Source organism: Sycon ciliatum, chromosome 9, assembly GCF_964019385.1.
Source record: "Sycon ciliatum chromosome 9, ocSycCili1.1, whole genome shotgun sequence".
Taxonomy (NCBI): Eukaryota; Metazoa; Porifera; class Calcarea; order Leucosolenida; family Sycettidae; genus Sycon; species Sycon ciliatum.
In genome coordinates, this window is record NC_088651.1 from 8,252,979 (window position 1) to 8,265,449 (window position 12,471).

General features: G+C 46.2%; 1 protein-coding gene across 2 annotated transcripts in view; it reads right to left on the reverse strand.

Annotated features, from left to right (window-relative positions):
* Positions 1-12,471, reverse strand: part of LOC135825228 (mucin-2-like) — a 37,269-nt gene that overhangs the window by 5,638 nt on the left and 19,160 nt on the right. For both annotated transcript variants that reach the window (XM_065337967.1, XM_065337968.1), the window contains 8 exons: positions 9,184-9,480; positions 6,789-6,937; positions 5,886-5,922; positions 5,055-5,204; positions 4,281-4,348; positions 2,556-2,661; positions 1,993-2,040; positions 667-759 (listed from right to left, as the gene is read on the reverse strand). In XM_065337967.1, coding sequence (XP_065194039.1) covers positions 667-759; positions 1,993-2,040; positions 2,556-2,661; positions 4,281-4,348; positions 5,055-5,204; positions 5,886-5,922; positions 6,789-6,937; positions 9,184-9,480 — 948 coding nt within the window. The remainder of the gene's footprint in view (positions 1-666; positions 760-1,992; positions 2,041-2,555; positions 2,662-4,280; positions 4,349-5,054; positions 5,205-5,885; positions 5,923-6,788; positions 6,938-9,183; positions 9,481-12,471) is intronic.

Consider the following 12,471-nt stretch of genomic DNA (forward strand, 5'->3'; position numbering starts at 1 on the left):
ACACCATATATACACATGCAAAACAAATCACTGCTATCAGGTTCAAAGGAAGAGGACATATGGATACGAGTGAAGAGTCACTCTCCATCACTGTAACCAGATACTACAGTCAGAAAGTGCAACAACTAGGCACAAAGCTGACAAAGTACTGAAACATTCGACGTCCTGACACCTAGCTTCAACACATCTCCGTAGCGCTAACCGACAGCCTTCCAACCGGGAAGGTCCAAGGTTATGGAAAGACCAAAGAGGGGAAGGTAACCGCAACGAAAACGAGCACAAGCTACAGTCCCAACGGAACAAAGAATGTCGATTGTTACTGGACTGGATTGTTACTGCACTTTCTGACTGTATATAGTATCTGGTTACAGTGATGGAGAGTGACTCTTCACTCGTATCCATATATCCTCTTCCTTTCTACATTTATTATTGCCTCAACATCCGAGTTTTAAATTGCTATCAGGTTCTGTCTTGTTTTCTCAGTTCTGTCCGCAGATTGAGTACATACACACATATACATACGCATATATACACACGCTTGTTTTGAAGCGCATATACACACACATACACATGTTTGAGAGTAGAAACTTGAAAGAACCGTATTATAGACCTATCTCCCACTGCAATGGATAATATTTCAGTACAAATACACCAGGCTGAACTCACTTCAGGAGCAGTCCACTTGAAAGGTATCTTGCCACCATGAGAATGGTAGTAAGTATCATCAGCTAGTCGACGTGACATACCAAAGTCTCCAATCTGTAGTAACAACACACAGCACGGGACACAGCAGAGGACACAGCAAAGGACACAGCAGAGGACACAGCGCACAAACAAACACATACAGGCTAGATGTCACTGTAGCCAAGACTGGAAAACAAATACCTATTTTAAAGATGTCCTTGTGCAGAAGTAGCATAGTCCCATGTCTGATTAGGTTCTCTCTCTCTCTCTCTCTCTCTCTCTCTCTCTCTCTCTCTCTCTCTCTCTCTCTCTCTCTCTCTCTCTCTCAGGACCTTGGTTTAATGAGCTAGCTGAACTCAGCACGTAGGGCTGCTTGCATACCAGCATGACAACAGAAAGGTATTCCAGCACCATTGCATGTACTTCCTCCGCGTCATTAAAATTGTCGCTTTGCACATCGCAATGTTTGTGCCTTGCTCTTCTTAGTCAGAGTGTCGGAATCGCTGTTTTCTGTGTTCAAACATTGGTGCGACCCTTCCTGCTCAATGTGTACTCGTTACTGAAGCCGTGGTGGTCTCGGAGCTCTCTTCTGCACCAAACAAATTCATCTCACTCCACACTATTTCGCCCCAGAGCGCATACATGTATCTTCATTCTGGAGTTCGTGCCGGTGGCCCACATCATTCGTGTGGGCATTTATCACGACTGCAAGCTCGGGTAGAAGAATCCTGGTATCTCTCCTGAATTCGAAATGCTGAAGTTGACGATGGCAAGAACAAAGTGTTCTCAAATTCCTCAAAAGCGCTACGTGTGGCGCATGTTGCTGTGAAGGTAGTAGGTCTGAAAACATCAGCAAAACCAGCGAAGCGCTTGCCAAAGGAAGAATGTGCGGAACTGCTTACACTATCCCGCTGGAAGGTCGACACAGTGTACTTGAAAAATGCTAGTTTGCCGTCATCGCCTGCCACCTGGAGGCATGGATCGCTTGAAAACGAAGTTTCATGACCTGAATTTGAACGCGCATCTTGTTCAGCGTCTTTTTTAGTGCTGAAGGGTCTGCCTCAAACTCTGATGAAGACATCGACCTTAGCTGCAAGTGCAGCGAAGCGGGAGGCAACAAACTAATGCTTGGTCCATCAACAATGCTCTGCTTCCATTTCTAGCTGATTTCTTTGTCTTCCTATTGGATAAAATAAAATTGAAAAAATCGCTCTTTTCCCGTTTGTCTCTTTCCCTCAAACCAGTTAATCGCGCTGGGAAGTGACAATTTTAATGACGCGGAGGAAGTACACTGTACACTGTACTTACTTTGCATATCTTGTGTGAGTCCATCATGACATTACGAGCAGCAAGGTCCTAGTTGTAATACAATAACAACACACACACACACACACACACACACACACACACACACACACACACACGCGCGCACACACACACACACACACACACACACACACACACACACACACACACACACAGAGTTATGGTGAACTTCACCTAACACTATACATGTACTTGTATTGTCCATACCTACAAATCATTCAGTGATATTCAGTGATATTCCACCTGGAAAGCAACCAAATATGCACAAAATGAATACCACAATACCCAAATAAGCACAAAATACGTACCTCACTACCATCCATTCATTGCTATCAGGTTCGGCCTCATTTTCTCTGTGCTGCGCTAATGAGTCCAGACAGGACGAAACCGTTCTGTCCGCAGATTGAGTACCGCACTACCCATGTATTCTTTTAAAGCATGCATACGTTACACCTACCACACAATGACACAATGATGCAGGTCAAGGCTGTCGATAAGATTCTGCACACAAATCTGTTCCTAAGATTCCACCAAAAATATCTTACTCTGTGTACAAACTGACGGCTCTCCAGATACGCCATTCCTTCTGCAATTTGTCTACAGTGTGCGTATAGCTTAGTGAGCATGTCATCATCAACCAACTGTCCAGGGCTGTAGACACACACAAGCAAACAGTAGAAATATGTGCAAGGATTTTTAACAAAAGCACATATGGACTATTATAGTCTATTTCAAATACGAGTACTCATTGCTGAAAGAACTACAATAATGATGCATTAGTTCACTTTCACAAATGTACTTTCCCTAGATAGCATGGAGCTGCAAGAGATGACATCACTTTCAAAACAGTTCCTCCAGCTGATCTACTTTGAATTCAAGGCCTAAATGTTCTATCAGAGAACACAGAGCTGCATCTATAAGAAAATCAGCACAAATCAAACTTTAACACGATAGTCTGACTCTGGAATTTGTTCCGGATGTACGTGGGAATAATGTGGTGCAGTTGGTGCATGGTGGATCCAAAGATCTTGCCAGGAGGGGTTGTGAAGATGCTTGGCAGATCCAGAGATGCGTAGAGAAGGGTTTGTCAATGCCGAAAGCTACAATGTCAGGGTTTTTACTATTATTAGTACTGGCACAGCCCCCGGCACTGGAAAACGTGTGCAGACCGAAATATAAAGAACAAGACACAGGGGATGTAGGGAAGACGTGTAGATGTGCTGGGAGCAACTCAACCGACCAGAGGTATCGGCGTCAGCATTGCAGCTAGGCATCAAAAATGGGGGGGGGGGATGTTGCACGAGAAGCCTGCAAAATAAACAGAAGCAAGCTACGTATACAAAATGATCCTATGCTGCATTAGACTGGAAGAATGAATTTGAAGACCCCACGGCATTGTAGAAACTATCATGGTAGAATAATGATTGTAATAACACACGGGGGTGGCAGTTTAACACACATGGGGGGGGGGGGGTGGCAGTGTAAACACACGGGGACTGGGGGGGGGGGGGGGGATGGCAGTGTAAAGTTGTAAACACACGGGGGGGGGGGGGGCAGTGTAAACACAAGGGGAGGTGGCAGTGTAAACAAACGGGCAGGGGGTGGCAATGTAAACACACGGGGTGTGGGGTGGGGTGGCAGTGTAAACACAAGGGAGGCGGTTGCAGTGTAATCACACAGGGGGGGGGATGGCAGTGTGAAGTTGTAAACACACGGGGGGTGGCGGTGTAAACAGAGGGGGGGGGGGGGGGGGCAGTATAACCACAATAGTGGGATGGCAGTGTAAACACATGGGGAAGGGGTGTGGCAGTGTAAACACACATGCTCACATGCCCACACACATTCTCAGAACTGCAAAGTTACATTAATATGGCAAAGAGCTCTCCTTCTGGCAACACTACTATCAGCACCAGCACCACCACCACCACTATCAGCACCAGCACCACCACCACCACTATCAGCACCAGCACCACCACCACCACCTGAACCAGCACCAGCACCACCAGCACCACCACGAGGCACCAGCAGTTTGCACCTGAAGCCTGGTGGATGCGGCATGGCAGGTGATACCTAACATAGCAGGCGGGTACATCAGTTAGTGATTGGCACATCGAAGATGACACAGCTACAACTTGGTTGAATTACAACATGCATTTGGCCATGTACTACCCAGCGATACAAGAATATTACCCCCCCCCCCCCCCCCCTCGGCCACGCGCATCTGCCCCTGAGATGCACGGAGTAATGCAAGACATAATTATAGCACTTACTCTGGTTGTATGGAGAGAAGATAATTGCGCAGGTCACCTCTAGCCATGTATTCCAGTACAACCAGTACCTGAACAATCAACAAAAGTATACACATACACATGCACATACGCACACACACACACACACACAAACAAAAATACGCACGCACACAAAAAATGCAAGGTCATTTGGATTCAAGGAGAAAAAAGACATGCAGCTTGGATAGGGAATGGAGGGATTTCCCGGCTCACACCAACCAAAAGATACCTACAAGTGGTACAGAGACAAGTTTAACATTTTTCTAACAAACAATTGCCAACTAGTCGGTGCATTTGTATCTCTCTTATACAGGCAGTCCGGGATCTGTCACTGACCACAAGTTCTACATGATCGTAACTCTAGAATACAATACGTTACAATGAATGGGTAAGGGCCAGAGACCTGGCATAAGACGTCACTCTTTGGCATATGACGTCACTCTTTGCACAAACATTGCCAGCACAAGAGTAGTGATATGTCCACTAAAACTCGTCCATAGTAGACCGAGGTGCCCGCAACCTTGGTAACGTTGAGGTCCAGATAAGAGAGATATGAGTGGTATAATCATTTCACCAGTAACAGTTATTCACAACCAAAGAGTGTGAGTATACTTCTGTAAATTGAGTCTCATGCACTACTGCTAGAGTGAAAACTGAACAGCTGCAGATCACACCCCAGCCAGCTAATAATGTCCTCTTTTACACGCAAGCTTTTAAAAGCATAAGGTGTTGCAGCAATGCAATGACAATACCTACCGGCTCACTATCCGTTACAACACCACATAGCTTGACCACGTTGCCATGGCAAAACTGGCCCATCAGTGCGGCTTCTTGCAGTAAGGATTTACGCGCCTCCAATCTGGTATCTTTCAAGACTTTTATAGCTACTGGTATCTGTGCAGTTCCCTGTATGGGATTGACAACAAATAATTCAACAGAAAAGGGTACACGTTTAACTACAGTCCCTCTACTGTTCTAGCTGGTACCATGAATACGCGGATCATGCATGCACGATGTGTGGCTAACACTGGACGAGCATGTATGTATGTGCACGCGTGTGTGTATGTGTGTATCCAGGACCAGGTGTGTGTATGTGTGTGTGTGTGTTCCGTCGAAGTGGCGACCTGAAACGTCATCAGTCATTCTGTGGTGGACTGGAGAAACAACAATGCGCTATCATTGCTACGCAATGGGCAAGGTCAAGGTCAAGGTCAAGTTGTGTGTGTGTGTGTGTGTGTGTGTGTGTGTGTGTGTGTGTGTGTGTGTGTGTGTGTGTGTGTGTATGCACAAGTTGCTATGTCTAACATATCTGTTCGCTATTATCGCTTCCGCGATGGGCATGTCTGAGGTCTGACGTGTATGCATCTGTGTGTGGGTGCATACGTGCGTACATTGGTGTGTGCATACGTGCGTACATTGGTGTGTGCATACGTGCGTACATTGGTGTGTGCATACGTGCGTACATTGGTGTGTGCATACGTGCGTACATTGGTGTGTGCATACGTGTGTGTGTGCATGTTTGTGTATATGCCAACGAAAACAGATTCATTTCCATAGGATTGAAGCTTCCACACTGACATGCCTTACCACTTTCAAATCTCCACGTAGAACAACACCAAACTCGCTGCAGTGAATAAAGAACACCATACCTTTTTTTCAATACAAACAGCACTAGACTAACTGACAAGCAATACCTAATTATGTACCATAAAAACATGCCCAATAATTTGCTTGGAATTCGCCAACACAATCATGTAATACGCGTTATCAATCATCAAGAACACAAACACACACACACACACACACACACACACACACACACACACACACACTCACATGCTGCAACAAATACTATAATCATTCGTATGCATACACTCCCCTCGTCTCCCCCCCCCCCCTCCCTCTTGCTCACTGCCAGAAACTGGTCAAGTGGGTCTCCCCTGGTAGAGAGGAGAGATTCAAAATGAATCTTGGAAAGATGACTTAAAACTTCCTATCCCCCCCCCCCCCCCCCACACACACACACACACATGTGTGTATACGTCTTCTTGGGATCATTGCAGTAGCCACAGTGATGGCTGTCTGGCCCACAGCAAACATGTCTCAGTGCTTTAGCCTTTAGATGATGCCACACTAAACATGCTAAATATGTGACCTGACCAATGTAGACAATGATATGCCACAATATTGCCTCAACACTCAAACAGCAGAGCTACATTCGACCGTTGAAGGAGACCATAGATAATGAGGTATCACCAGTACAGATACGTCCCTGTAAGTTCCAAAAAGCTGGGCAACATCCTCTCTGTTTTCCTCTCTTTTTAAAGTAGAGAGATAGAGAGTAAAGCTGACCAGTGTGAACATGCATGGCCGTGTCAGGAGCACATGCATGTTTTTTTCACACGCTGATACAATCGGTCATAATAATGTATTTCAACTTTCAAGTGCACCCTGCTAAAGTTAGCTGCTGTCTACTCTGCTATTACTCACCCAGATCCAAGCTCTTTGCCCAGAATAATATCCTGCCGAAGTAGCTGCCGGTATTGTTGTGCAACTTGAAGATGTGAATACAGATTGTCCACGTCATCTGGTGGGTCAATCACAGGTGCCGTATTGTCAATGTTCACCATTAACGTATCCTGTGGACAAAAGAGGAACAAATCAATAAATTTACACAATGAACTGGTTCATACAAATCCCCATCTAGTAGGGTGCAGTCACCCAGTTTCGGTGGAAGTGGCGAGTTCAATTGGGAATAAAGGAGGGAGGGAGCGTCTCAGCTTCTTCGGACCAAGACCATTCGACTCAGCACCCCGAAGACTACAACTGGTGAAAATTTGATTTTAGATTATACGTCCCCTTTAAACACCCCACTACCAACACGGTTCCACCCTCTTTCCAACATACCGGGATCCAGTACATACCACTCAGCAGCGCAACCAACACCATAAACCCAATACAGTAAAACCTGTGTTTACCGGACCTTTTTTATTTTTATTTAGCAATGATCACAGCTCACAGGCAAAGACAAAATAATGCATAGTGGGAGTATAGTGATGGTGAGGCTTTTTGCCCCCAGGTCTCGGCGTCATGGGGACAAAAAACGCGTGTACCAAGCGGAGTCCAGTATCGACCGGACAATATTTCCTGCACCGATGTGTGGATCGAACCTGTGTCCCTGGATCAACCAGAATCCTGTCATATCAGGACAGTTTCCGCTGCACGAAGGGCGTCCGGTTAGGGCAGGTTTTACTGTACCTCACACCCAGTTCCTCACACCCAACGCCCAGTGCCTAACAATCAACACCTAACGCCCCACACCTAACAAACCACACCCAGCACCTAACCCCCAGCACCTCGCACCCAGCACCTAACCCCCAGCACCCAACCCCCAGCACCTAACCCCCAGCAACCAACCCCCAGCACCTAACCCCCAGCACCCAACCCCCAGCACCCAACCCCCAGCACCCAACCCCCAGCACCCAACCCCCAGCACCCAACCCCCAGCACCTAACCCCCAGCACCTAACCCCCAGCAACTAACCCCCAGCACCTCGCACCCAGCACCTCGCACCCAGCACCTAACCCCCAGCACCTCGCACCCAGCACCTAACCCCCAACACCTACCACAGAAGCAATTCTCTGAGAAGTGTAGTAACTAACCACTAACAATCCCAGTAAGCCAAGATATCAGCTACATGTATGAAGGCCACATTGTTTCCAACATTATCAATCACAATGGGGTGGGATAGGGTTGAAATGTAGCTGCCGAGCAACCATAAACATGGTAGCGTGACAATAAATCAGCTGCTACAATGGAGAAATGCCTTCATGATCACGAAAACAATATTTCAGAAACACATACTAATGTAACTAGGTATGTCATAAGTACTCGCACACTGGGAGTATCTTTACTTATAAAGAAGAGGCACCTATGACGTGTGTCTGTGTGTGTGTGTGTCACGCTCCTTATAAAGAAGAGGCACCTGTGACGTGTGTGTTTGTGTCAAGCTGAAGCGCTGCGGAGCAGCGCTGCCCTGAGCACGCGAAGCGTGCGAACAGTGTAGCACAGTGTAGCTAGCGGCCGCAGAAGCACTGAGCACGCGAAGCGTGCGAATCGTGTAGCTATAGCTAGCGGAAGCAGCCACAGAAGCACTGAGCACGCGAAGCGTGCGAATCGTGTAGCCACCACCACGTGCTGAGCACGCGAAGCGTGCGAACAGTGTAGGTGGTAGCAGACACGATCAGTACGAGTAGCAGTAGCAGCCGCGCGCAGAAGCACTGAGCACGCGAAGCGTGCGAATCATGTAGCCACCTAGCCTAGGCCATAGGTAGCACTAGCAGCCGCACAAGCGCTGCGGACCACGTGAACCGTTCTCTGCAAATAGAAACATCTGCAACAAAAGGATACAAAAGATCTGCACTGACTGCACTCTGCATCTGATCTGCAGTGAAGAGCGCATCGCACTTTTGTTCGTAAGTTTATGAATTTTTTGAGCCGCTTCATCCACCACCAGGTGATGGACAACCCTGACCAGCCTCCCGAAGGCGTAACAGACGTCCCTCCTTCTCCTTCCAACGATGAAGAACCTCCCTCACCAGGACTTCAGCGGTCTGGCCACCACCACGTGCTGAGCACGTGTGCTGTTCATGTACTTGCTTCACCCGCATGCCACATTCGGCCAGGCAACGCTGGCCGGTGGTGCTGCTAGTGTTATATAAGTACTCCCACACACCAGTACACCCACACATCAGTACTCCCATACACCAGTACTCCCACACACCGACAATGGCTCTACACTTAGTGTACATGGAACACTAGCAGCAGCAGCAGCAGCGACAGTGACTACCAGTTTGTGACTGTACAGTATATTCTTATAACTTACATAGATATCAGAAGCGCCAGTTGAAGATACGCCTTGTCGAGTGCTGAGTGTTTGAGGTGTCCTAGATACGGCTGGCTTTGCTTCCCTGCCGGCAGAGAGTCGAGCATAGCCACCGTTGCCTTCACCCGTATCCACACCATAGTCCTGAGCACTGGATTGGCCATGAACACTGCTAGGTGGTGTTGCTGATGTTCTTGATCTTGTGCTGCTGCTGCTGCTAGGCTGATGGTTTGAATGTGTGGAATAATTAGCGCCTTCTCCAGCAGAAGAGTACTGAAATTCTGTCTCCTCCATGTCCTGCCACCAAAGCATAATGAAACATGTAGATTTCATTCACCACTGGACTTATTCGATTCTACTCTATTCTAGAAAATCGGTCATAATATCGGGGTTTTTTAAGGCCTAGGTACACTAATTGGGTATTGGAGCTTATGGAAGAACTAAGCTTCAGTTATCCGAATTCTTCACTTATCCAAACCAGCCCTGGTCCCCAGTATTAGGATAACCAACAAGCGCCTGTACTCGATTAAAATTGAAACTCGTAGGGTCAAACGTACAGCTTCAGATAATCATTTTTTCCCCACCAGAAAAATGATAAGACAACTTCGAGAGGTAGATAAACTCAAACAAACTGTTTGTTGAAGATGAAAGCATAGGGGCATACTTGCTACAAGAATGTTAGGCGAAACAACAGTTACATGTACTTGAAACTTTCGCACTTCACCTAGTTTTGTTTTTCCACTCAACCTATATATTCTCCGTTCCCCCAAACAACAGATGTCAGTAAAATCGTACACATTTCCAGTTTTCCCCATCCAGTTTAAAGACATGAATAGAATGGATGCTCCCATTGGAAACCTCGAGTAGCTAAGTCTGTTTCATGAAAGACATCTTGATCTGTAATCAGCTACTTTTGCCCATGGGTCTTCAATCTTCATCCCGACACGCCATGATAAATTGAATATACGGTTGTGCCTATAAATATTCGAACTAAAACCGGAACGGCTTCTACCATTGATTGTTCTTTTGATGCATTCCAGTGTCAAAACTATAGCTACATAAAGAGCTTTCCCCTTTGCATTACAGACAGATACTGTAAAAGCCATTATTCTAACGAGGCGCATATATAACGATTTCCCAAAATTGACTGGTTTACGCGTACGAAAGGTAACGATTCTCACGAATTCTCAACGCTCAATAGAACAGTATATGTATCTATTTCTGTATAACGATTTCTATTTTAATGACAGATTTCTCCTCGTTAAATCGTTAGAATTAGCACTTCGTTATATGTATGGCTTTTACAGTAGATGCTAAATTTCACACCCTGTATAATCAAGAGTACATAATCCCCCAAGAGTGTGCAACTCCCGCATACCCTGCTGTCCCGACAGAATTTCAAGTTGACGCCACTCTTCTGATGCAATGCTCCTCACACGAGTGGTTTACGATGATTGTTTGAATGGGGTTGAATTAAATTGTACAGGATAAAATGGGGGGGGGGGGGGGTGTCAAGTCAACCACAGCTCCAGGATACGTCTGATAATACGTGTACAACGTACATTGCATCATAAAAAAATGATGACAACTTGAAATTCTGTTGGGACGGCACCCGCTGTGGAGTTGAGTTGCACACTCTTGGGCGGGTTATGTACTCTTGGTATACTCCCTCAAATATTCTAAATCTGAAGAGCGTAAATGAATTTTAAAAACAGTGTGACTGCAGTGAAGTGTGTCACTTGATCTAACAGTCATGTCTCCTTGCTGCGAAGCGTGAATAATACACTGAATATACACAGATGCTAACACTTTCAAAAGACGATCAGAACGACATTGTGACACACCAGCAAAGACAATCATCCGAGTATCAACACATCCAGGATTCGCGGACAAAGGGGCGGAAATGGCAGATTGATACTTTGTATTAGATACAGACGTCATCAGCTTATTTCCACCTCCAGGAATTCAACCTGGACATTTGTTTATAGTAAAGAAAGGACCGAGGAACTACAAGTTACGCTATAATGTCCACTAACACCACCAGTTACTGAACAATCAGCTCATGCGATAACATTGCACGCCACTGACGGACGATACTGACATTCTATATCTAACTGGCTATCAGCTCTAGCACATCTTGGATGCGCACTCCAACAGCCTTCCAACTTGAAAGGTTCTAAGTTATGATAACATAGGAGGGGAAGGTGAGTGCACCCAAGACAAGCACGACATCATAGCGTAACTTGTAAGATCCTTGGTCCTTTCTTTTCTATAAATTTATCCTTGGCTCTCCATCTGAGTTCATTCTTGGACATTTGTTATAATTATTTCTGGCCATGCAAATAATTGCGTACCTTGAGGCCTGCACATAGTTGCAGAAGTATTATTATTTTTACTTCAAGTAAATTTTATAGTGGGCGCTTGTCGCCTGTGTTGTAGTCTAGTCCATAATCCATGATATCACCTTACCTTACAGCCTGGAATAGTAACAATGCACACAACGTCACGGAACACATGACGACTGAGCCACGTGATATCTAATATATTCTAATCTCAACCAGCTTCCCGGCCATGAATGTTCAGCTTCCCAGCCGCTCAGGTGCGTAACTGCTTGGAATAAGTCTATCACCTGACAGGGCAGCGCGCCCAGTCAGCAAACACCGCCGAATAAACTGCAACAGCGCTACCGACGGCAATATGCTTTCTAAACAGATCAGGTCATGGCGGCTTGAACATGCTCACTATCTCGCCATTTCTCTGGAAGGGTAGCGCGCGGTTCGTACATCTACATGACCTTGTACAATCATAGAGTCATTCATTCTACTTGTAACAAAAACACGAACATAGTACAGACTAGTCGACTGTCAGTAGCGCCGCAAACGGCGAAGGGACAAAATAAAATAAAAATCTTTAATAGTGAGGTTTTGCATTCCGAATTTCGGTCCGATCGGTCATATGTCGAACATCAAAATGCCGAATATTCGCACCAACGTTTGTTTTGCAAGTCGAAAATGATGTGTTTTCATTTCGTGAGCCCCAGCATCTGCAATGTCCTGTCCCGTTCTCCTTTCCTTGCTGATTCCAACGAACTTTGATCGCTCAAAGAGTCGAGGGCCAAACCTGCCTCCCCAGTCGCCTCAGAAAAACCAACTCCATGGCCAAGTCAAATTTCATGCGTATCGCCATAGTCTTTCAGCCACACAGATGACGGTGAGGACACTCCAGGCCAAAGAGAGTTGACAGGCAGTGGAGAGGAGTAATCAGAGGTACCTGGCGATGCTGATGTCG